Below are 26,091 nucleotides of genomic sequence, written 5' to 3'. Positions count from 1 at the left end.
ATTTAGCCTGAATGTTGCCTACCCAAGAAAGAATCTGTTAACATATACTTGAGCCCTGGAAGCGTCTCTGGAAAATAAAGCTGCACGCCTTTCCTACCAAGTCTTCAAAGCAGCACCAATAACTTAAGACCAGAGTTGCGATAAGAAACTTCAGTCTCTATGACTGTTTTATTTAAGCACAAAAAAAGAGGAAATACGCATCCCCCCTTTTCAAACCTAGAGGCATAAAAAGAGATTTAAACATATAATTCAAAGTATCTTTAGCGGTAACATCCAAAAAGACCACAAGATGTTTATCTCCCATGAAAGTCTGTGCCTGGGGCTCCCATTCTCTGTGCCTTGCTGTTTCCGGATGTAATAAAATCTCAGAAGTGGGAAGAATATTTGCAAGTCCCCACACCACAGAGCTTGTCTTCAGGAGACCCAAAAGACTAAGCATCCAGTTAAGGCAGCGCTTCTCAGCCATGGCACCACGGGCATCACGGGCATCTTCCTGTGTAGCATCTCAGGCCCACTCACTAGATGTCAGTAGCAGCCCCACACCCACACCCAGTTGTAACAACCAAAAGAGTATCTACAAACATGGTCAAATGCCCACAGTGGGGCAAAACTGTGGTTGAGAACCACTGACTCAAGGCAAGGGAGCGTCTAAGAGGACACAACAGCCAGTACCTGCTGTCTGCCACTGAGTGCCTTCAGAAGAGAGGGATGCAGCGGCTCAGGCCGTGACAACTTAAGATTCTCAAGGCTGGAATTTTCCCATGAGTGCCCACGATGAGAACAGTAAAACCTTAGGGGAAAAATGAGTTGGGTAATTGTAGTCAAGGCAGCTGGGAAGAAAAAGGCTGAGAAAACTTGATCCACTCCATGTAAGGGAAGACCCAAGCTCCTCACAAGCTTAAGGGGACAATATCTGGGTTTTTTTTGTTTGTCTGTTTTTTGTTTTTTGAGATGGAGTCTCGCTCTGTTGCCCAGGCTGGAGGGCAGTGGCGTGATCTTGGCTCACTGCAATCTCCGCCTCCCAGGTTCAAGCAATTCCCCTGCCTCACCCTCCCGAGTAGCTGGGACTACAGGTGCCCGCCACCATGCCAGACTAATTTTTTGTATTTTAGTAGAGACAGGGTTCACCATGTTGGTCAGGATGGCCTCGATCTCCTGACATCGTGATCCACCCGCCTCGGCCTCCCAAAGTGCTGGGATTATAGGTGTGAGCCACCACGCCCGGCCAATGTCTGGGTTATTAAAGAGGAAAGGAAACAGAGCAGGAGGGGAGGGGCTGCACTAAGACAAAAAGGGAAAGGAGCGCTTGGGAGCCACATCAGATGCAAAGTGCTCCTGGGACTCAGCTCTCAAAGCAGGACCCTGAACAGTGGTCAACGTCCCCACACAAGACAGAAGGTCACCTCCCAAAAGCGTCACTTCACAGAAAGAGTGGACAAAGAAGAAACAATCCTCAAGGTAAAACACATTAGTATTTTCAAACGCTTTACTTGTTCCTTCCAAGTATTTCTAAATGGACCCTTAAATCCCTTTCTTTTAAAAAAATAAAATAAAAGGAAAAAATCTTCAGTCAATTACTTCAGAGCTATCTCCTCTTCCCACTGCTCTGCTCCCCTGCCCCAAAATTAAGTATAAAACTAGTAACTAGGGACATTCCAGAAAAGAGTGACGAAGGTCAATCATAGAGAAATTTCAGAATCCCCAGAGAGGAAGTCTCTTCCATCCTTAACTTTCCTCTCTAGGAATAAGGAAATTCTACATCTCTTCAATTTGGCTCCAGTTTTTATTTTGTAAACCATAGTCACGTTTGCTATTTAAGACCTATGCAATCATAAAAAACTTTTAAGAAGTGGTAACCACTTTTCTAAAAAGAAGTGAGAATAACACAGAGTGAAAATCAAAAAGGGTAAAACAGAATGAAAAGAAGAACCATGAGCTAAGGAATTTCAGTTTGATTTTTCAGTCTTTCTAGAGTTTCAAATATGATCGCATTAAACTAAAATGTCAGATTTTTCCATTCCTCATATTTCCTTAAGTCACTAGAAATAACCAAAGGTGCCATAAGCCAAGGCTGCATCTTCCTGTACATTAGAAAATTCTCCCCAGGAATCCCATTACTGGGTATACACCCAAAGGAATATAAACCATTCTATCACAGAGACACATGTATGCGTTAGTTCACTGCAGCACCATTCACAATAGCAAAGCACGGAATCAACCTAAATGCCCATCAATGATAGACTGGATAAAGAAAATGTGGTACGTATATGCCATGGAATACTATGCAGCCATAAAAAAGAACATCAAACCCCTATGACACATGTTTACCTATATAAAAAGCCTGTACATGCACTCCTGAATCTAAAATAAAAGAGTTTTTTTGTCTGCTTGTTTGTGTTTTGAGATGGAGTCTCATTCTGTTGCCCAGGCTGGAGTACAGTGGTGTGATCTCAGCTCACTGCAGTCCCCTCCTGGGCTCAAGTGATCCTCCTACCTCAATCTCCCAAGTAGCTGGGACCACAGACGTGTGCCACCATGACCGGCTAATTCTTTTATTTTTGGTACAGATGAGGTTTCACCATGATGCCCAGGCTGGTCACAAACTCCTGAGCTCAAGTGATCTGCCCACCTCAGCCTCCCAAAATGCTGGGATTACAGGCATGAGCCACTGCACCCAGTCAAAAGTTTTTTTTAAAAAAAGAAAATTCTGGCCCAGCCTGGTGGCTCACATCTGTAATCCCAGCACTTTGGGAGGCCGAGGCGGGCAGAGCACGAGGTCAGGAGTTCAAGACCAGCCTCGCCAATATGGTGAAACCCCATCTCTACTAAAAATACAAAAATTAGCAGGCGTGGTGACGCGCACCTATAGTCCCAGCTATTTGGGAGTCTGAGGCAGAAGAAACGCTTGAATCCAGGAAGCAGAAGTTGCAGTGAGCCAAGGCTGCGCCACTACACTTCAGCCTGGGTAACAGAGCAAGACTCTGCCTCAAAAAAAAAAATTCTTAAGAGGAAGATAGATGCTATGTAAATGACCTTTGGGATATTATCCTTATGGGTGTTGACAGAATAGAAGAGATAATGCAACAAAAGACCCCAGCTGTGAGACCCTGGTCCTGATAATGTTCAGCCCAAAGATGGAATAGAATGTTGAGATCCCAGTGGCGTATAAAGTATTAACAAATTACTCCCACAGTAAAACGCTTGACTAAAGGAGAATTTAAGCCTTATATGGTTAATCTGTTCTATAATATCCATTACTAGAGAGGCTGAGACGTTGTGGTCTAAAAAAACAAAACAAAAAAACCAAACCACTAGCTTAAGAATTAAGAGATGAGTGCTAGTCGTATCTTAGCCTAACTAAACTTTGTGATTTGAGAACATCACATACGCCTCTCAGCCTCAATCTTCACATCTGGTAAAATGAACTGGAGTGTGAACTACTACTCACCAGTGTCATTCATTCATTGATTCATGCATTCCACAAACAGTTTTTGAGCCATAATGTCAAGTACTGTTCTTGGTGCTTGGGGAAACAGCAGTGAACAAAAAAGATGAACAGAGGTTCTGTTTCAGATTCTGTAACTATTATAAATCGGTGTTTTCACACTACGGGTTGTAAAATCCAGTAGCAGAACCAGATGAACACTTTAAAAAGAAGAAATGGCATACAATAGTACAAAATGTCAGAGTACATCACACATAGTAAAGAGAAGTTCTGGTTCATAACATTTTGCTTCAGTTATTGATGGATTCTTATATTTATGAGGATTGCGGGTAAGGAGGTATAAGGCATTTCTGAATATGGGTTGGTTGCGTCAAAGGAGTTTAAAACTCCCTAATAAAAGGCCTCATTTTGTTCCAGCCACTGTCCTCATCCTAATCTCCACTTTAATGACTTCTTAGGAACATCCTGCCGATAGATAAAATCTCATTACTTTCCCATTTGCCCCATGATGGCATTTTGGATAAATATCAGAGAACACAGTCTTTTCAGATCAGTATTCCCAACCTCTCTGAGTAGGATCCCTCTTTATATCAGTCCTTCTTGTCTGTATTACTTGTCTGCCGATTAAGAAAATATATAGTGGCCAAAAACCACAAGAACTTTTAATGGGTTCATAATGTATTGATCCTAAGAGCTTCTACATAGAAATACAAAGACTGCAAACACACGGAGGGCATTATTATTCATTCCATCGACCAACGATGTTTGATGTTCAGACAGGTGTGCAGGCTTCTTATGCCTTGAGGGGTCATGGGCACACAGAAGAATAATCCCTCTTCCAGGCCCCCACTTTTATTTGGACATTTTAGAGTCACTGTGTTCTTACAGATGACTGCCGAGGGTAGTTTCTGCTTGTTTTAATGCTTGTTCACCCTCTTTTCTCTCAATTAATGCAAACTACTAAACCTAGCTACATGAGTTTGTTTTTCATTATTGTTATTCATTTGCTTTTAATAACTTTTAAATCTCACAACCCCATGCTCCTTCGAACAGCTAACAGGAATTGCAAAGATAATCCTTCAGAATTTGCCTAGAGGCACACCCAACCCTACAACTGCCCTGGTTTTAACAGGAAACATCCCAAGGCAGTCATGACTGTAACTTGGAAAATGAAAGGAGGTGAAACAAAGAGACAAGAAGGGTAGAAGGGAACTAAAAGAAGCAAGCAGTGTCAATCTTCCTGGGAATCTGGCTGCTTGCACACCGATCAAGGCCCACCTGAAGTCAGAAAACCACAGCCCCAGCTTCTCAAAGGTTCCCTCCCTTCCCCGCAAGTCACTTGAGCTTTGGTCCATTATCGAGCTCTAACTTCCCCATTCTGTGTGGCCCCCTATTAACTTATACATGAGATTTATAAGTTAGAAGGGGGCTGGGCAAAGGGGGAGCCCAGGCCCCTTTATTACAGAGGTCTGAGGGGGGCCACTTGGGCAAGCCAAGGTCAGCACTGGAGAAAGTTTCCTGGCAATCAGAATCCCCCAGCAGACATCAAGCTGCTGCCTCCTGCCCCCAACTTCTACAGACCAGCTCTACCCCTTCTTCGTTATACTCAACCTTTTCCCGTTCCTGGAAATCCCAGCGATTTTGGGGGGAAGATAGCTACCAATTGCAACCAAGAGAGGAATGTTGCTTCACACATTCCCTACTGTCAGCAAATATACAAACCTAAAATACTTAAAACTAAGTTTCATGCTGTCACCTTTACCATGTTTTTTTCTAAGTTACCCATTTTTTCAGCTTAAAATGAACAAAATGTGACCTGTTCTTCATTAATAAGGAAAAAATTAACTTCTTCTGGAAAAACCTGATTATCTGGCAAATTACAGAGAAGGTCATTTAACCAGTTCCCAGCATTGGCTATGATACGAGGGACCCGGCCGGGAGGACGGCTAAGCTGCCTCCAGCTTTTTGCTGCCTTGTGCCGATAAAGGAAGACCCTCCCTGATGGTGCTGCTGGCCTTCAAAGCAATCTCATACTGGCAGGTATGAAGGAATAACTGCTTCTAAAGGTATGGCAATTTCAAGTTTTTCTTTAAAAAAATATATATATATATCTCTTGCCTAGCAATTTCTGTAAGTTGCTCTCAATATTCCATAACAAAACCCAGGACAGTCATCAGCAAGACCTTGAACTGAGTCAGTGCTTAACCATCATTTAACTAAATAGAAAAATTAAGAAAGTTGTCGTAAATTCCTAAGCAACTAGAAACCAAGGACTCCAGATTCCTCCTTTTTTGTTATTTACCAGCTCAACAAACTCAAAGTAAGCTTGGAATATCTATCAATGGAGAGGTCTACTGATCGTATAAATAGTACTAACTTTAAAATCTAACTTCTAAGTATAAACATACTCTAAATATTTAATGAGATTTAATATTTGAATCTAGAATAGCTTATTAGCTAGTTACAATCCAACACCACCCTGGTACATCTTTACACTAATAATTTTAAAGCCAGGCAAACCCCAAGTTATGTCTAGGTTTTATTCCAAGCAAACTTAGCTTTACAAAATTAGTAGTTACCAAATTTCTGAAGAGTAGGTGATTCGGGTGGAGATGAATTTCCACTAGGAGACAAGTAGAGATAGCTTTTGTTGACTCCTGCTTCAAAATCAAACGGGGACTGGTAGTCCTCACATAAGTCCATCTCTCTACAATCCATTCCAGACAAACGCAGAACGCATTGCTTTCTAATCGCCTGATATCATCCTTCAGTTGAGTGCTGCTTTGGCCATATTCCCTTTGTAGGGTGCAACTTCACTGAAGAAATCAACCCCAGGAGTTAGAGGCCCTGGCTTCCACGCCCAGGTGCCAGCATTTCCTTCTGGGAGCCTTCACACCCCTCCTGACAAGCAGACCTATTTAATAAATGATTTATCCTGAGCAACCTTAGGAGGGGCTCTGTTCACCACCTGGTGTTAATTTTGATCAACAATGAAAAACCTGGGCAGGGAGCAAACTCCTCAGTCAACAAAGAAGGGCAGGGTTCTGCAATATGGCCCAGATGTACAAACAGTTCAGGCAAACATTGGACACGGGCTGACTTACAATAAGAAACTACGATTTACTTACAAAAAAAAAAAAAAAATCAGCTGACCACGACTACACCAGGGCAGACTTAATCTTCTAGGACAAGGAGGGATTACCAGTCAGTAATCTTCCACAAATGCCATCTGGATGATACTTTTTTTCCACCCTGGATTACAGTAAAATTCTGAAAGCCAAGCTTCCTGGTTTAGCAATCAGCTTTCTAAGCACAACTTGGTACAAAAATAAAGCTGTATTTCCATGATTACTTTATCTAATGTGGAGTCTGGCTGAGTGTCACGAAAACTTCAGACTGACTTTTCTTTTCTCGCCGCCCCCCCCTTTTTTTTTTAAAAAAAAAAGAAAGCTGGTGCTTCAGTTACATGCACTGAAAAAAGAAGAATCCATTTTGAATGGAAAGCTCCCGGGTATTCCCACACCTTCTTTGTTTGTCTAAGGCCATGGCTCTGTAGAGCTGCAATAAACCTGCGTGCCTACCCTGTAGAAGGACTGGGCCACAGCTAGCTTGTAAAACAAAACTAAGTCACCAAATTTATTTCCTTTAACACAGTCTCTTAGCAGAACCTTTCTATGCTGACTATGGCCTTGGCTCAAGCAACAGCAGTTGTAGCTCCTGCTGGTTCTACTAAGGAGGTAAAAATAAAGGTGACTCACCTTCAGGTGGGCAATGGTCTGTTACTGCGTAACAAAAAAAAAAAGCAGTGTTCTAATCTAAAAGGCGGTTTTCAAATCTAAAAAAAGAGCTCAGATACACTCTCCTCAGATTGGAAGCAAGTATGAAACCTAATATATTTTAAGCATTAAAAATATCAATATGTGTCTAGTGTATAAAATGCACCAAGACGGTCTGTATTCATCTTGTGATTTTTTTTTTTACATACAGAATACATACTGGATGATTTCTTTGTTATTTTTGTTAGTCTCATGTTGTACTCCATTTATGGTAAATCTTTGTTTTGTTTTCGACACAGGGTTTCGCTCGTGCACAGGCTGGAGTGCAATGGCACAACCTTGGCTCACTGCAACCTCCACCTTCTGGGTTCAAGCGATTCTCCTGCCTCAGCCTCCCAAGTAGCTGGGATTACAGGCACCCACCACCCACCACAACTGGCTAATTTTTGTATTTTTAGTAGAGATGGGGTTTTGCCACATTGGCCAGGCTGGTCTCAAACTCCTGACCTCAGGTTATTTGCCTGCCTTGGCCTCCCAAAGTTCTGGGATTACAGGTGTGAGCCACCGCGTCCGGCCTATGGTAAGTCTTTATTTTTTTTAAGTTTTTTTTTTTTTTTTTTTTTTTTTTTTTTTTGAGACGGAGTCTCGCTCTGTCGCCCAGGCTGGAGTGCAGTGGCCGGATCTCGGCTCGCTGCAAGCTCCGCCTCCCGTGTTTACGCCATTCTCCTGCCTCAGCCTCCCGAGTACCTGGGACTACAGGACCAGCCACCTTGCCCAGCTAGTTTTTTTTGTATTTTTTTAGTAGAGACGGGGTTTCACCGGGTTAGCCAGGATGGTCTCGATCTCCTGACCTCGTGATCCACCTGTCTTGGCCTCCTAAAGTGCTGGGATTACAGGCTTGAGCCACCGCGCCCGGCCTTTATTTTTAACAACAAAAGAATCTGTATTTTTCTCCTAAAAGGTAACAAAATTTGGGCAATTATAAATGTTTCATTCTATACTTAAAAATAAAATAAATGGTTTATTTTTTATCATTATTTGAAAGAATGGATTGTCTGGCTTCTTGAAATCCATGGCCTCTTACTGGGACAGGAAAGGCATTGGAGCTATGTCCCTAGACTAGAAAGAGTGTGGTTCATGAGGTCCCTGGCCCTCTCCATAACTCTGCATTTGGTCACCAAATACTGGTAGAAAAAGTATTTCTCCATTACTTTACTTGTTCTACCACCTACAGCCAAAGGCATTCAAAGGTAATTAATAGTGACACGGATAGAATGCAAGTCACAGTCACCTCCATTCTTCTCACCATCTCTCAAGCCCATGTCCTTGACCTTTGGTATTTATATCCATGCGACACGCTCTACCTGAAATGTCACGTTTTTCCGGCCGGTCAAAGTTATTCATCCTTCAACACTGAGGCAGAAATGCCACCTCTTCTTAGAAGCCCCCCAGTCTCTGGCCCCCTCTTCTCCCAGCAGCAGCACACAGCAAGTGAAGAGCCCCCTCCCACGCATCTGTGCCTCTCCAGGGCCTCTCCAGGGTGCTCTACCGGATACCTGCCCTGAAGGTTTGGCTCCTAATCAATGTAGAATTAAAAAAACAAATGATGGCTCATGTAGACATTACATGCCTTATTAATAAATGTGAGTATTTCAAATTTAAGTAATTGTCTAAAATTTTTATTTTACCTGCTTAGATACAATCTTAGGATTTTATGCAACATCCTGGCTCTTTGAACCAGTTTTTGTTCTCATTATCTCCCGTCAGATCCCAGTCAAGACATTCTAGCCTATAAGAAAAGTGAAATCTAGAGGGGAAAAGCATGGGATGGGTTAATGGAATGGCAAAAATTCAGTTGACTCAACGGTCATATACAAAGTAGAAGGGAACTGAAAGAAATACAACATGGAAATGTAGCTTGGGGGCAGACCATTAAAGACTTTGACAAATTTTATACTTAATATACTGTTCAAAAAAACAACTGAGGATTTATGAGTCATACGGAGAGTATAAGTTTTATAAACATGACTCTAGAAATGGCGTAAGGATGCACTGCAGGCAGAAAGAGGCTAAAAGAGAGCAGACTCAGAAAGAGGCTACGGGTACAATTCCAGCAAGGGGGAGAAAGCCTTGTGATATGGTTTTGCTCTGTGTCCCCACCCAAATCTCATCTTAAATTGTAATAACCCCCACATGTCAAGGGCGGGATCAGGTGGAGTTAACTGAATCATGGGGGCGGTTCCTCCATGCTATTCTCCTGATAGTGAAAGAGATAGTTCTCTGACGGTTTTATTAGGAGATCTTTATAAGGAGAACAGATGGTTTTATAAGGAGCTTCTCCCCCTTCGCTGGGCACTCATTCTCCTGCTGCCCTGTGAAGAGGTGCCTTCTGCCATGATTGTAAATTTCCTGAAGCCTCCCCAGCCAACTGTGAGTCAATTAAATCCTTTTCCTGTATAAATTACTCAGTCTCAGGTATTTCCCCATAGCAGCATGAGAATGGACTAATACACCTTGGTATCAGGGCAACTCTTTTTATTTCCTGCTCTGGACTAGTTGGCCTGGGGAAGAACCAGGTAAGATTTGGTCCTGTCCTGTGGATAATTCCACCTGGCTATTCCAAAAGTACTTCAAAGTCAGTATGCACAAGACTGAACTCACTGGCTTTCCTCCCGATGTTCTTACCTCTAGATTAGGCATCCTGAGTCTCCTAGGCCTGACTTTGAAGGAATCACATCCAAGCACTCTCACTCCATATGGAGAAAGCACCAAGAGCTCTCTACCAACCGGTACCAAAGGCCTTCCAACCTTTCCCTCATCCACCCCCTACTCGAGACCCACGTGGAGGGTGAGACCCACTGTATTGTTACTATGTTTTTCCTTCTGGGGGGGACCAGGCCCCACAGCAGTGTGGTAGACCTCTGCTGTCTTATCATTTTGCCCCTCTTTCCCTAGAGGAATTTCACCTCACTTGCTCCCTGGGGTTCTCGGTGGGGAGAGAGTCCATAGTTCCCACCTGTTCCCTGGCCCTAGGCAAGGGCCTGTCCTTCAGATCTGGTCCACACAGACACCCCATCCCCTTGTTCACAGGGACTGGCCTAAGGATAGACATCTGACCCAGACAGCATCAATCAGTGGTCTTCCCTGATATTTACTCTGTGAGTAATGGAAGAAAGTGACTCTCTCTGTAACCTGAGCTGTTGGGTGCCAGTTTGGAGGGGCTAGCAGCTCCTTCCCTCCCCAGGCCAATGGGCAAGGGACTCAGTGCTCAGACTGGGAAGGGACAAAAGGAGAAAGAGACAGGGAAGGGATGGGGCAGCAGCACCTAAGCCCCTGCCTCCAGCTACCCTGGGCTTCCCAGTTATTAAATAAACACAATTTTATTCTGCTTCACTTGTGGTTGGGAGTTGGATTTCATCATTTCAATAGAAAAGTTCTAACATACCTACTTTCTGACCATATTTCCCACTATTACTCAACCATGTTTTAGCCAAACTTGACTTTCCTGTTTGTTGAACACATCCTAAACTTAGCCTAGACAATTTTCTCAAACTAGAGTTTCCCCTTTTCCTGTAAGTTCCTACCCATTTAGCAAGCTCTACTTATTAAGTCACATATGAATGATATACATGCAAGGGACGTTCATTTTAGATGCTACCGGAAATGGAAACAAGCAATACAAATGCCCACTAAAAATGGATGATTTAAATGCTAAAAGAACATTCATGTAATAGAAAAATATGGAAATACTGACATAATTATATAAAAATATTTATATGTTTTATATGGAAAGATATTCTTGATACAGTTAGCAAACAAATCAGGTTTGAAAGCAGGTTGTATGGTATGGTCCATGTTTGTGTAATAATTTATGAGAGAGAAACCAACAAACTAAAAGAAAGAAAATGGGCAGAAGGAGAAATCCATTCCACGACCTCAGAAAAGTGCTCACGTACTGCAGCGCCAGCAGAGGGAGCCCAAGAGCAGTTCAGAAGTCAACTCAGTGCAGCCAGTAAAGCGCGTACTGCAGGGTAATAACCGGAGGCGACTCACATCATTGCAAATGGAAATGGTAGTAGGTACAAATCACTATAAAGAAAATTAAGTTTTTGTCTGCCTGTTAATTCATCACTCAAATATGTCAGTGTAAATTCTCCACAAACTTGAAAGACATATAAAGGACAGTCTGATTTAAAAGCTATGAAACACAATATTCACTCGGAGGGCATGTCAAAGGGAGACAATGTAGCTGTCCACCAGGAGAGGCAGGCCGTGGATACTGGAAGAATGCAGATGTGTCATTGTGACACAGCAGCTGGCTCGAAGGGGCTCCAACTAGTCAAATATGGGACAATCGAGCCACCAAAAAAATTAGGGCTAGTCATGGATTATAAACCACTGAAAAAAACATGACTCCAAGAGTCCACGAAAGTAATAAATAGAAGGAACAACTACATAAGAATGCCACCCTGACCATCCCTGTAAAGATTCAAACAAAAATCATCGCTGGATGCTAAAGCTAGGGAGAAATTTTGAGGAAGATGATGATATTTAAATGATGTTTAAAGTGCCTCTCCACAGATTAGCTGCCAGAAAGAAAAACATAGTAACAAGACAGTGGAGATCACTCCTTGGCCTTTTGGCTAAGATCAAGTGTAGTAACAGTACAATGGAGAAAAGCCCCACCCTGACTGAAGGATAGAGATGGCCATTCCCCAGTGAGAGGCAAATGGACCACTCGGAATACTTACATAGTGTTCAGGCTTGGAATGCAGAACCTGACTCTAATCATGAGGAAACATCAGACAAATCCAAAACAAAGAAGGTTCTAGTTTTTGTTGGGGTTTGTTGTTGTTGTTGTTTGTTTGTTTTGTTTTTTGAGACAGACTCTCGCTCTGTTGCCAGGCTGGAGTGCAGTGGCACGATCTCGGCTCACTACAACCTCCATCTCCCCATTTCAAGCCATTCTCCTACCTCAGCCTCCTGAGTAGCTGGGACTAACAGGCACACACCACCACACCCAGCTAATTTTTGTATTTTCAGTAGAAATGGAGTTTCACCATATTGGCCAGTATGGTCTGGATCTTCTGACCTTGTGATCCGCCCACTTTGGCCTCCCAAAGTGCTGGGATTACAGGTGTGAGCCACCGAGCACCGCCAGAAGGTTCTAGTTTTTAAAAGAGGAGAGGCTGCATTCTTCAAAAATATCAATGTCATAAAGAATAAAGGCTGTGAAAATCCACATTAAAGGAGACTGACATTACTAGGTCCATTGAAAAAACTGGAATATGACCTCAGATTAGATAAAAGTCTTGTATCAATTTCAAATTTACTGGCCGGGCTTGGTGGCTCACACCTGTAATCCCGGCACTTTGGGAGGCCAAGGCAGGCGGATCACCTGACGTCAAGAGTTTGAGACCAGCCTGGCCAATATGGTGAAACTCCATCTCTACTAAAAATACAAAAATTAACTGGTTGTGGTAGCATGTGCCTGCAGTCCCAGCTACTCAGGAGACTGAGGCACAAGAATTGCTTGAACTCGGGAGGCAGAGATTGCAGTGAGCTGAGATCATGCCACTGCACCCCAGCCTGGGCAACAAGAGTGAGACTCTGTCTCAAAAAAAAAAAAAAAAAATCAAATTTACTGACATTGACAACTGTGCTGAGAATACTGCCTTTCTTAGGCAATACATACTGAAGTATTTAGGGGCAGAGGCCACGATGTATGCAACTTCCTCTCAAATTGCTCAGAAAATAAGACTACGCATGTGTACAGACATCCACGCACAGACGGACTGGTCAACCAGATGGAGCTAAACGTTACTAGTAACTCTGAGTAGAGAATGCAGGTGTTCTTTTACTTTTTTCCCCCCATCAACTTTTAAGTTCCAGGGTACATGTGCAGGATGTGCAGGTTTGTAACATAAGTAAATGTGTGCCATGGTGGTTTGCTGCACAGATCAACCCATCACCTAGGTCTTTAAGCCCAGCATTTATTAGCTATTCTTTCTTACGCTCTCCCTCCCCGGCACCCATGTTGTTGGCACATATACACCATGGAATACTATGCAGCCATAAAAAGGAACAAAATCATGTCCTTTGCAGGGACATGGATGGAACTGGAAGCCATTATCTTCAGCAAACTAACACTGGAACAGGTATTCTTTACACTATTCTTATTCTTGCAGTCCTTCTGTAAATTTGAAAAGGGCTTAAAAACAAAAACAAAACAAGAACTCCTCTGCCTTAGATTCAGCAGCCCTGAGGATGCTGTGGAGAAAGGGTGCAGCAACCACCTCTCACAGCAACCACGGGGGCAGGGCCTAATGGGGCTGGGCTCCAGCCACAGACACACAGGCACATCCCGGCTCCCAGCCCCTTCTGAGAGCTGGAAGGGCTTTCTCCACCTTCCACTGAAGCAGCAGTTGGTTTACCCTCTACAGAAAAGAAGTCTCCCCATCACATCCCTTGCTGGGCACATCTTCCCAGAGGGTGACCAGGCAGGATCCTGTCCCACAGGGTGAGAGGGCAAAGAGGTTGAGAGGTTAATGAACGCCCCACATCCCTTCACTCCCCAACACTGTGCCACAATAAACAAACCTTGACTCCAAATAAAAAGTACTTGATTTTAAGTATGAAATTCAATTTAAAATCACAAGGGTAGATGCTCTCTTATTTACAAAATTTCTCAACTAATCCTCGAAACCTCTGTGAGGTAAACCTCTGCCTCTCCCTATTTTTCAGAGGGGAAACAAGACAAGGACAATTTCAATAAACCTGTCTTTGGGCATAGAGCTCGCAAGTAAAGGAGCTGCAGTTTGAAGCCAGGTACAAGCCTCCAAGGCCCTGTCCTCTCCATCCTGTGGCTGTAGCTTAGAGCCAGGAAGTAAGGATAAGCCAGTCCCTCCCATCTAAGGGCCCTGGGGATCTCGCTGTGATGCAGAGTCTGCATCCCGGTGACGGTAGGCAGCTGGCCCCGGAACCACATGGGATCACACTTAGAGTAACAAGGTGATGGAGGACCTCGAATAGAGGCTGGAGAGTAGGTACTTGGTTTTCATCAGATTAAAACAACAATTCTTCATTAGAATTTATTTAAACCTTCAATAACACGAGGTTAGTCATGTTATCTCCAGTTTCCAGAGGAGAGAGCATAAGGAACTTAGAAATGAAGGAAGCCACCCTACAGCAGTCATTTTCCTCTCGCTGCATCTAGGCCGTGGGGAGCCAAGTCGAGTAATTACGAATGGGAAGGAGAGGCCAAAGCCGTGGGTCAGAAAGATCATTCTCACCCCTGTCTGAAGCTGGACTGCCGAGGGGAGAGGGGAAGTCAGCACGGTTACCCAGCAACAGCGCCAAAGGTGTTCTGGACTGAATTGTGTCTCCCCAGCTTCACGTGTTGAAGCCCTAACTCCCAATATGGCTGTATTTAGAGACGGGGTCATTAAGGAGGTAATTAAGGTTAAACAGGGTCATAGGGTGAGACCCTAATCCAACAGGGCTGCTGTCCTAGTAAGAAGAGACACGAGGGATACTCGCGCATGCACAGAAAAAAGTCCAGAGAGGACATAGCCAGAAGGCAGCTGTCTGCCAACCAGGAAGCAAACCCACACCAGAAACCTATCTCCCCTGCTGGCACCTTGATCTTGGACTTTCAGCCTCCAGAATTGTGGGAATACAAATTTCCATTGTTCAAACCACCTATTCTATGGTGTTGTTATGGCAGCCCAAACCAACTAATACAAAAGGCATGTGCCCTGCATGGAACAGAAACAGGAATAGCAAAGCAAAGACACACTGCATGACACCACGAACAGACACAACAGATGCTGGAGATCAGCTAGAGGACTTGGGTGACCGGCAATGAGAAGCCAACGCTGTGATGCCCCAGCAGGAGTTGTAAAGGACAGTGACAGCATTAATGAAGATGGTGGCAAAAGAGAGGCAGGACTGAGGAAGACAGAGAAGAGACTTTAGGCAATAAGAGAATGAGCTGCATTTTGGCAGGTTTGGTTTATAGAGCTCAAGAGACTTCTGGTGTAAATGGCCAGCCTGAGGTTAGAAAGTAAACTCTTACCCTCAGGGAAAAAGTTAGGGGCTAAGACATAAAATGTGGGAAACCCAGAGATCATCAAAGAAAAATTTGAAGAGAAGAGAGGCCCTAGGAAAAGGAGGGGAAAATTTAGTGATCACCTACAATCGGCATGCAGGCCAAAGAGCCTAAAAAGGGCAAGAAATGACCTTTAGTGATGACAATAATTATGACTCATCCCTAAGAAACCCTTACTATGCGCCACACATTCTTCCATGCACTTTGCATCAACTTTACAGGGGAAGTTTTTCCCCACCCTTATCTTACAACAAAACTGAGGCACATCAAAGTTAAGTGTCTCGCCCTAGGCACAGAGCTAGTAAGTGGTAAAACTTAGGATTCCAACTCCATTGCTCTCAAGAAGCAAAACATCTGGAAGAAAACCTTGAGTGACCAATGTTATGGGAATCAAAGGAGGAGAAAAAGTGGATAAGATCAAATACTAAAGAGACGTAAGAAGAAGTCACAGGAAGTGTGGCAATCTTGCAGTGAAGTTTTGGTGAGAGTGATGGTAAAAGTCAGATAAGCAGAAGTGGTGGGCAGTGGAGGAAAGGAGAGGGAAGAAGCGAATGAAAAGGAGTTTTAACAAGTATTTTAGGCCAGGCATGGTGGTTCACACCTATAATCCTGGAACTCTGGGAGGCCGAGGCAGGAGGATAGCTTAAGGCCAGGAGTTCATGACCAGCCTGGGCAACAAAGTGAGGCCCTGTGTCTACAAAATAAAATAAAATAAAATTAGGCAGGCGGAGTGGTGCACACCTGTAGCCCCAGTTACTCAGGAGACTGGGTCAGAAGGGATCACTTCAGCCCAGGAGTTCAAGGCTAGAGTGAGCTACGATGGTGTCATCTCTTAAAAAAAATAAATAAAGTTTTCAAATGTGTGTGTTTAAGAACAAAGAAGACAAGCAGAAGAGGAAGCACAGTGCGGATGGGGAGGGGTGGGGCACACCAAGGGCAAAGGAAGGCTCAGGGATGCTGTCCCTTACCCAGGGGCACTTCAGTTCCTAAACTGAATGAAACTAGATTAAATCATGTTGGCATTCTTTTAAAAATACGTAGCAGTTTTCAGATTCGAAACTTTGCATTAGAAATTTAGGAAATATTCCCTATGGGAATGCCACTTCTTTTCTCCCTTATTTTCCATCCCAATGAGGGAAAAAAGACTATTACAGCATAGTATTATAAGAAAAAAAAAAACTATCCTCTTTGGAGCCTCTTCTCTAGAATAGAAAGGCATAACCTAGCACACATATACAAATTATTTGGAACTAAATGCAAATACTCTAAGTTATAAATGGATTTGTATTTTTAAAGAAATCATTTATTTGGCCCGTTGACTTGCAAAGACATTCTCACTTGTTAGGAACCCCTAACATTCTACTTAGAAGGTTCTTCTGCCCTCTCAAAGTAACTAAAATTGAGTTAATGTCAGAAGTCAGGACAGAGGGTTTTTGTTCTTTACACAGTGTTTCTTTCAAATATTGAAGAGCAAGAGTGACATATAATAAGGATAAGATGTCATTCCCTCTCTGAACCTATCTCCAAACATGTCGTCTGGATAAGCCTGTACCTGGGAAAGTCAGAATCTGTTAAGTCTCAAGAATGCCTGAATTCTCTATCACAAGGAGTCAGAGACTGGATTCTAAAATATACAAAAGAGCCTTAACTATTTTCAATTCGGTCATCTTAGGACATGTTCCTGCCACTGTCATTGTCAGATCATGAGAACACCAGAAAATAGTGGAAAGAGAGCTTGATATTTGTCATGTTACCTAATTAGCTGCAATAGACAGATTTTTCATTTTAGAAATAGAGTTTGAGTTGAAGTGTTATGGTCACTCCACATACTGATTGGTGACTCCATGATTACAGACTCAGGTAAAAGATCTCCAGCCAGTGCTTCTGAAACTTTAATATGTACCAGAGCCACCAGCGGTGCCTGTGGAACTACAGGTTCTGAGTTAGAAAGTCTGGGGTGGAGCCCAAGACTCTTGCCTTCTGGACAAGCTCCAGGTGATTTCTGATGCTGCAAGTCTGGCTTTAGATAATAGCTGCTAGGTTTGCCTGAGGATGAAAGCTTGAGTAAACTCTAAATACTTATGCTACAGGACCCAAGCACTTTCTAACTATATATATTTGGAACTAAGAGACAGCTTTTGTAGCTAAAAGGTTTGGCTTTTTGTATATATTTCTTATTGACACAAATATTTGTACATGTATACGGGGGTACAAATATGATACTCTATCACACGCTTACACTGTGTAATGATCAAATTAGGGGTTTGGGGCATCTATCACCTCGAGTATTCATCATTTCTGTATTGGGATTATTCCAAGTCCTCTCTTCCAGCTATTTTGAAATATATATTGTATATATTATATATTGTATATAACAACAGTGTATATACAATACACTGTTGTTAACTATGGTCATCCTACACTGCTATCGAACATTAGAACTCATTCCTTCCAAGGTGTGTTTGTAACCATTAACTAACCTCTTTTTATCCTCCCCCCACCCACTGACACATCTTCCCAGCACACCCGCTATGAAAAACAGTATGGAGATTTCTCAAAACAATTAAAAACAGAATTGACATATTAATAGATCCAGCAATCTTACTACTGGATATTTACCCAAATGTGAAGAAATCAGATGTCAAGGATATTTGCACATGCATGTTCATTGAAGCACTATTCACAATAACAACGATATGGAATCAACCTAAGTATTCATTAATAGATGAATAAAGAAAATTTTGGTATATATACACAATGGATTACCACTTGGCCATAAAAAAATGAATCTTGTCATTTGCAGCAACATGGATGGCACTGGGAGGTCATTATGTTAAATGAAATAAGCTAGGAACAGAAAGACAACTGTCACATGTTCTCACTCATGTGGAGCTAAAACATGTAGATCTCATGAAGACAGAGTAAAATCACAAACTCCATGTTACACACATTCTACCACAATTAAAAAAAATGATCACATAATTATAAGAGGTGAGATTGTCACTTACACTTTAAACTAAATTACTGCCGGAGGCTGGGAAGCAGAGGAGTTGAGCAGGGGTGGGGGTGGGAATAAACGATGGAATAAAGGTGGAAGGGGGAATAAAGAATATATGTATTACCAAGGAAGTACACATTTCAAATGGTAAAGATGGTAAATTTTATATATATATATATACGTCTCAATTTAAAATATAATAAAACTATAAAAAATTAAAAGATTAAAAGATTTTGCTTTTTATTTTTCTGAGATCTTAACAGTTCACAAAGCAGGCAAGCTCAGACAGGACAAAACTGGCTGTGTCACAACAGGGTGTACACATGCTTGGTCCTTTCAATGGGATAATTACTTCGAGTCTGGAATAATAATAATAAACAGAGTCCAGAATAATGGCTCAGTAATAAGAAAATGAAAGCAGGCCATTATTACTAAAAGTATTAACAATGTATTTGAGAGTACAGTGGTCTCTATAGTGAGATTACTGGAAGATAAAGAGGTTTCGTCCAAGCTAAATGTTTCCAATTTGCTGAGTGAGTTTAAAGACAACTCTACAGGGGCACATAAACACAAGTGACTGTCAGAACCCTAAAAGAAATAAATGAACTGGTGGACATTTTAACGTGGAAAAACTTCCAAACTTCCACAATGCTTACACAGCTATTCCTGGCAATGAGAGGATCATATGAAACACTTTTCCTTCAGGGAATGGGAGTTTCTAGAGAACAGTAGGCACTTATTTAAAATTAATATTGGGCCATGAACTTCTATCATCAGCAAGCTGAGGTCTAACAAACAAGCTCAAAATACCAAGTCATACATTTAGGCGGCTAAACTTGCTTCTAAACTGTAATAAGCTAATTAGATGCATTCAGTGGGTCAACCATTAAAAACAGAATACACTGCACAAATCTTGTCAATTTTTCATTAAATTTTATTAAGAAACAGAGTCCCGTGCCAAAATTTATAGCATCACCATCTGAACCTGCTACTCTGGTTAAGAAATGCTATTTCCAATTCCAAATTTCACATACTTATAAAGACAACAGCAGAAGACCAGTGCTACATGTAAACTCAATAGTAGCCCATTATCTTGAAACCAAATCAGAGTCTGGAAAGCTTCAAGACTGCTTCTTCGCCTTTTGGCACAAGACTGAAAACATGAGATTTTTTTGAACATCTGACCATAATAACTGCTGTATTAATTACTGTGAAGCCTCCTTGTTGACTTTTTCTCAGAGTTTTATAAAACATCACTATCAAACAGGTATTTGTCAAAATAGGCATATAATTGTATTTATTCCAGGAAGTTCTCTCATGTTAAAAAGATAAGATAACTAAATTTTAGATGGAAAGAGAGCATGGAATGGAAAAATGCTCCCCTGAAACACAGCCGGATCTATGAAACCACACAATTACTGTCATGTCATCTCTGAAAGATCAAGTTAACAATGTGTATGATTTAATAATCTTACTTAACATGGCCAGGAATGCTAACAAATCACCAAGCCAATTTGTTCTTATTCCTATGCGTGTAGCTAGACTACACTTCCCAGGCTCCTTTGCAGTGAGATGTGGCCACGTGACTAAGTTCTAGACAAAAGAAAATGATATATATATATATATATATATCATGATGGAGACATAAAGATTGTTGCCAATAGCCACTGAGATTTTGGGAATTACTGATGGAAACATTTTGCCAAATATGGCTTCAGATGTATTTCTTCAAATTCCTCTTTTAAAATGATCATATCCCCAGGTAAGAGTTTTGGAAACATATAGTGGCGATGGTTGCACAATGATGTGAATATAATGAACACAAATGAATTGTATACTTAAAAATGGTTAAAATCACAAATTGTATCTTATATACACATATTCTACCACAATTTAAAAAAAAAAAAATGATCACATAATTACAAGAGTTGAAATAAGTTGGAACCATGATTAAGAAGTATTTTAAACACTCTTCCCTGAAAACATAAGCAGAAACTTTGTGTCCAGATTTGTTCAGAAAATGCTCTAAGTGAAGAAGAAGCAGCCCTGGGAGAGGCAGGCCTGGTTAGGTTGTCACAATAAGGAGGGTAACTGTCAGCAGGAGGAGAGACACTGGGACCAAGAATATATCACCTAGTCAAAAGCCTATTGCAGATCCTTCAATTGCACTCCTAGGTATTTACCCAAATGAGGTGAAAACTTTTGATCACACAAAACCCTGTAGCGAATGGTTATAGTGGCTTTATTCATGATCCCCAAAAACAAGAAACAACCAAGATGTCCTTCAGTAGGTGAAAGGATAATAAACTGTGGTACATCCAGACAGTGGAATATTATTCAGCACTAAAAAGAAATGAACTAGCAAGCCATGAAAAACCACAAAGGAACTTTAAATGCACATTACGACAAAAGCCAATCTGAAAAGCCTAAATACTGGAAGACCTCAACTACGTGACATTCTGGAAAAGACAAAATTATGGAGACAGTAAAAAGATCAATGGTTGCCAGGGGCTGAGGGGAAGGCAAGCAGGAATGACTACGTTGGGGAGAGGTGATTTTTAGGGCACTGAAAGTATTCTATATGATGCTGCAATGGTGGCTACATAGTATGCATTTGTCAAAATCCATTGAACTGGACAACACTAATAAAAACTATAGACTTTAGTTAATAATAATGAATCAGTATTAACCAAATGTAACAAATGTACCATACGAATTTCAGGTGTTAATAATAAGGGAAACTAGGGGCGTGAAGGAACTCTGCACTATTTGTTCAATTTTCTATAAACCTAAAACTGCTCTAAAATATAAAGACTAGGCTGGGTGTGGTCGCTCATGCCTGTAATCCAAGCACTTTGGGAGGTCAAGGTGGGAGGATCACGAGGTCAAAAGATCGAGACCATCCCAGCCAACATGGTGAAACTCCGTTCGTCTCTACTAAAAATACAAAAATCAGCTGGGTGTAGTGGCTCACGCCTGTAATCCCAGCTACTTAGGAGGCTGAGGCAGGAGAATCGCTTCAACCCAGGAGGCAGAGGTTTCAGTGAGCTGAGATCGCGCCACTGCACTCCAGCCTGGTGACAGAGTGAGACTCCGTCTCTAAATAAATACATACATACATATATACACACATACATACTATCGGCCAGGCACAGTGGCTCACGCCTCTAAGCCCAACACTTTGGGAGGCCAAAGCAGGCATATTGCTTAAGCTCAGGAATTTGAGGCCAGCCTGGGCAACATGACAGAAACCCGTCTCTATGAAAAATACAAAAATTAGTTGGGCATGGTGGTGTGCACCTGCAGTCCCAGCTACTGAAGAGGCTGAAGTGGGAAGATTGCTTGAGCCCAGGTGGTCAAGGCTGCAGTGAGCCGTGATTGTGCCAATGTACTCCAGCCTGAGTGACAAGAGCAAGAACTTGTCTCAAAATAAATAAAGACTATCAGTTAAACACACACACACACACACACACACACTTATCCTAGTCTGCCTGTGGTAAAATACCCAAGCACTGAAACTCATCTGCTCAGACTAGGTCAAGGCTTCCTAAGTATCTGAAGTACCACCGAAGAAAGCATGTTTACATCTATAGGCATACTCCTGTTTTACTGCACTCCACTTCACTGCACTTCACAGTATGTTTTTTACAAACTGAAGGTTTATGGCAACACTGTGTCCAGAAAGTCTATTAGTGCCATTATTCCAGTAGCACATTCTCACTTCGTGTCTCTGCGTCACATTTTGCTAATTCTCTCATTATTTCAAACTTTTTTATTATTATTATATCTGTTATGGTCATCTGTGATCAGTGACCTCTGATGTTACTACTGTAATTGTTTTGGGATGCCACAAACCACACCCATACAAGATGGCAAAGTCAATCGATAAATGTTTGCATTCTGACTGTTCCATAAACTGGTCATTCTCTCATCTCTCTCCCTCTCCTCAGGCCTCCCTATTTGATGAGACATAACAATATGGGAATTAGGCCAATTAATATCCCTACGATGGCCTCTAGGTGTTCAAATGACAGGAAGAGTAGCACATCTTTCACTTAAATCAAAAGCTAGAAATGATTAAGCTTAGCGAGAAGGGCATGTCAATAGTCTCCATAGGCCAAAAACCAGACCACTTGCACCAAACAGCCAGGTTTTGAATGCAAAGAAGAAGTTCTTGAAGGAAATTACAAGTACTACTCCAGTGAACACCTGAATGATAAGAGGGCAAAAACAGCCTTATTGCTGATATGGACAAAGTCTGAATGGTCTGGATAGAAGTTCAAACCAGCTACAACACTCTCTTAAGCAAAACCCTAATCCAGGGCAAGGTCCTAACTCTCTTCAATTATATGAAGGCTAAGAAAGGTGAGGAAGCTGCAGAAGAAGTCTGAAGCTAGCAGAGGTTGGTTCATGAGGATTAAGGAAAGAAGCCATCTCCATAACATAAATGTATAAGGTGAAGCAGCAAGTACTGATGGGGAAGCTGCAGCAAGCTTTCCAGAAGATCTAGCTAATTTATGAAGGTAGCTGATATGGTTTAGATCTGTGTCCCCACCCAAATCTCATGTCAAATTGTAATCTCTTTGTTGGAGGAGGGGCCAGCTGGGAGGTGATTAGATCATGGGGGCAGATTTCTCCCTTGCTATTCTCATAATAGTGAGTTCTCAAGAGATCTGATTGTTTAAAAGTGTGTAACACCTCCCCACTTTGCTCTCTTCCTCCTGTTCCACTCATCTAAGACATCCCTGCTTCCCCTTTGCCTTCCACCATGATTGTAAGTTTCCTGAGGCCTCCCCAGCCATACTTCCTGTACGGCCTGTGAAACCGTGAGCCAATTAAACCTTTTCTTTATAAATTACCCAGTCTCAGGTAGCTCTTTATAGTAACACAAGAACAAACTAATACAATATCTATACTAAACAATAGATTGTCTATGTAAATGAAACAGCCTTTTATTGGAAGAAAATGCCCTCTAGAACTTGCATAGTTAGAGAGGAGAAGTCAATGCCTGACTTCAATGCTTCAATGGACAGGCTGACTCTCTTCTTAGAAGCTAATGTAGCCAGTGACCATAAGTTGAAGTCAATGTTCATTGCCATTCCAAAAGTCCTAAAGCCCTTAAGAATGATGCTAAATAAATCTGCTCTGCCTGTGCTCTAGAAATGGAGTAACAATGCCTGGATGATGGCCCACCTGTTTATAATACAGTTTCCTGAATATTTTCAGCCCACTGTTGAGAGCTACTGCTCAGAAAAAAAGATTCCTTTTCCAAATATTACTGCTCATTTACAATGTACCTGGTCATTCAAGAGCTCCAATGGAGAATGAACAAGGAGATGAATGTTGTTTTCATGCCTGCTAATACACCCATTCTGCATACTACGGATCCATGAATAATTCCTATTTTCAAGTCTTATTATTTAAGAAATCCATTTTGTAAGGCTACTGTGGCCAATCTGCCAGGGATTGCTCTGGTGGGTCTGGGCAAAGTAAATTAAAAACCATTTGGAAAGGATTCACTGTTCTAGATGCCATTAAGAAAGTTCATGTTTCTTGGGAGGAGGTTAAAACATAGTATAAAAGGAGTTTGGAAGAGGTTGACTCCAGCCCTCATGGATTACTCTGAGAGGCTTAAGACTTCAGTGGAGGAAATAACTACAGATGTGGCAGAAATAGCAAGGGAACTATTACAGAATTACAAGTGGAGCCTGGAAATGTGATTGAATCGCTGCAATCTCATAACACTTGAAGGGATGAGGAATTGCTTCTTAAAGATGAGGAAAGATGAAATCTACTCCTGGTGAAGATGCCGTAAACACTGTTGAAGTAACAACAACGAATTTAGAATGTTCCATAAACTTAGTTGATAAAGCAGCAGCAGGGTTTGAGAGTTTTGACTCCCAGTTTTGAAAGAAGTTCTACCGTGGATAAAATGCTATCAAACAGCATTGCATGCTACACAGAACTTTTTTTGTGAAAGGAAGAGTCCATCAATTGCCACAGGCACCTCAGCCTTCAACAGCTACCTCCCTGATCCGTCAGCAGCCATTCTCATTGAGGCAAGACCCTCCAGCAGTAAAAAACATTAGGACTCACTGAAGACTCACTGGCGCTAGCATCTTCTGGCAATAAAGTATTTTTAAACTGAGGTATGTACACAATTTTGTTTGTTTGTTTTGTTTTGCTTGGGGCGTATGTACACAATTTTTTAAACATAATGCCTATTCTGCATTTAAAAGACTACAGTATAGTGTAAACATAACTCTTACATGCACTGGGAAACCAAAAAATGTATGTGAGTCGCTTTATTGCTATATTTGCTTTAATTATGGCGTTCTGGAAGCAAATCCACAATATCTCCCAAGGTATTCCCGCAGTTCCAATGGAAAGGCTAAGCTCATAATAAAGGAAGTAATGGCCTTATTATAATATCAAATGCAATTATTAATGCAAAGTAGACAATCGCCTGACCAACTGTAGCTAAATTCTTGGCATTCTTGGCATCTATGGAAAAAAAAAAAAAAAAAACCCATAATGGTTTGAATATCTGGCCAAGCTAGAGATGCTGCAAATGATGGAAGGGTATTACCATTGCAAAGAAACTTCCACCACAGGTGAGGGAGGTTCACAAAACTTTTTTTTTTTTTTTTTTTTTTTGAGATGGAGTCTTGCTCTGTTGCCCAGGTTGAAGTGCAGTGGTGCGATCTCAGCTCACTGCAACCTCTGTCTCCCAGGTTCAAGCAATTCTCCTGCCTCAGCCTCCTGAGTAGCTGGGACTACAGGAGCGTGACACCACCCCAGCTAATTTTTTCATATTTTTATTAAAGATGGGGTTTTACCAGGTTAGCCAGGCTGGTCTTAAACTCCTGACATCGAGTGGTCTACCCGCCTTGGCCTTCCAAATTGCTGGGATTACAGGCATGAGCAATCGCGCCCAGCTGGTCTAACATCTTTTTTAAACTAAACAGAAACAGATATCTATTGAATGCAAAAGTAGGACAAGTTTAAGGCCTACACTTAATTCTTAAAGTCTCTTTTCTTAGCAAAAATTTGGTGAAAACAGCCTACCAAGATGACAAACCTCTTAAAGCCCAATGATACAATAAATACCAGCAGCCCTAGTTCCTTTCTGTGGATTTCTAAGAAGGCAGGCGTGGGCCCCAGCATCTTCCCTAAGTCGTGTTCTAAACATTTAACCTGCATGTTTATCAAAACATGCAATTTTAAATTTAGATTCTTGATAAAGAGGATCTGATTTAGAAAGATAATCCTCTGGGGAAATCTGGCCTCCAAATTTTAAGAACTGAAAATCAAAGGGCACAAATTGCAGAAGGGGACAAAGTGACACACAGAAACAGGCTCTGAAATAAGCCAAAGTAATATCTTAGTGTGAAGATGATTGCTTTAAATAAGCTGATCCAAGCCCTAATTATTTTCTCTGGCAATTTCTTAAACAAAAACAGAAACACTATTCACACTCCCCTTTACAGATTGTACTCTGTTGCTTATGACAGAGCAGATGAAGAGAGGCACAAAGGCAACAGCACCTTCAGCACTTCTCTCTATAAACCAATTGATTTCAGAACAGAAACTAGAATTTGCCTCACTGAAAAACCCCACCTGAAACCAGGTTCATACTGGCTGCTGGATAAAGGACTTTTCAGCAGCTGGCATCTCAGAAATTACTAAGTCAACTCTTTCCAGTCACCTAGCTAGCCAATGTTTATTAGGTCATTTGTACAGTCAGGGTTCTCATCTCACA

At 41.8% G+C, this 26,091-nt stretch overlaps 1 protein-coding gene across 6 annotated transcripts in view; it reads right to left on the bottom strand.

Annotated features, from left to right (window-relative positions):
• The window catches only part of TPD52 (tumor protein D52), a 141,043-nt gene that overhangs the window by 42,224 nt on the left and 72,728 nt on the right, over positions 1-26,091 (bottom strand). For 3 of the 6 annotated variants that reach the window (XM_017879827.1, XM_017879828.1, XM_017879829.1), the window contains exon 1: positions 6,025-6,532. The exons of 2 other annotated variants lie outside the window; for them this stretch is intronic. In XM_017879827.1, the coding sequence (XP_017735316.1) occupies positions 6,025-6,163 (139 nt within the window). In that variant the 5' untranslated portion in view covers positions 6,164-6,532. Of the gene's footprint in view, positions 1-3,448; positions 3,542-6,024; positions 6,533-26,091 lie in introns of those variants that run through there. One more of the 6 variants, XM_017879832.1, reaches the window with a different exon arrangement.

This window comes from Rhinopithecus bieti, unplaced genomic scaffold, assembly GCF_001698545.2.
Source record: "Rhinopithecus bieti isolate Rb0 unplaced genomic scaffold, ASM169854v2 scaffold_11803, whole genome shotgun sequence".
Classification (NCBI taxonomy): Eukaryota; Metazoa; Chordata; class Mammalia; order Primates; family Cercopithecidae; genus Rhinopithecus; species Rhinopithecus bieti.
Note: the sequence above shows the minus strand (reverse complement) of the source record. Positions and strands in the feature narration are given on the sequence as shown.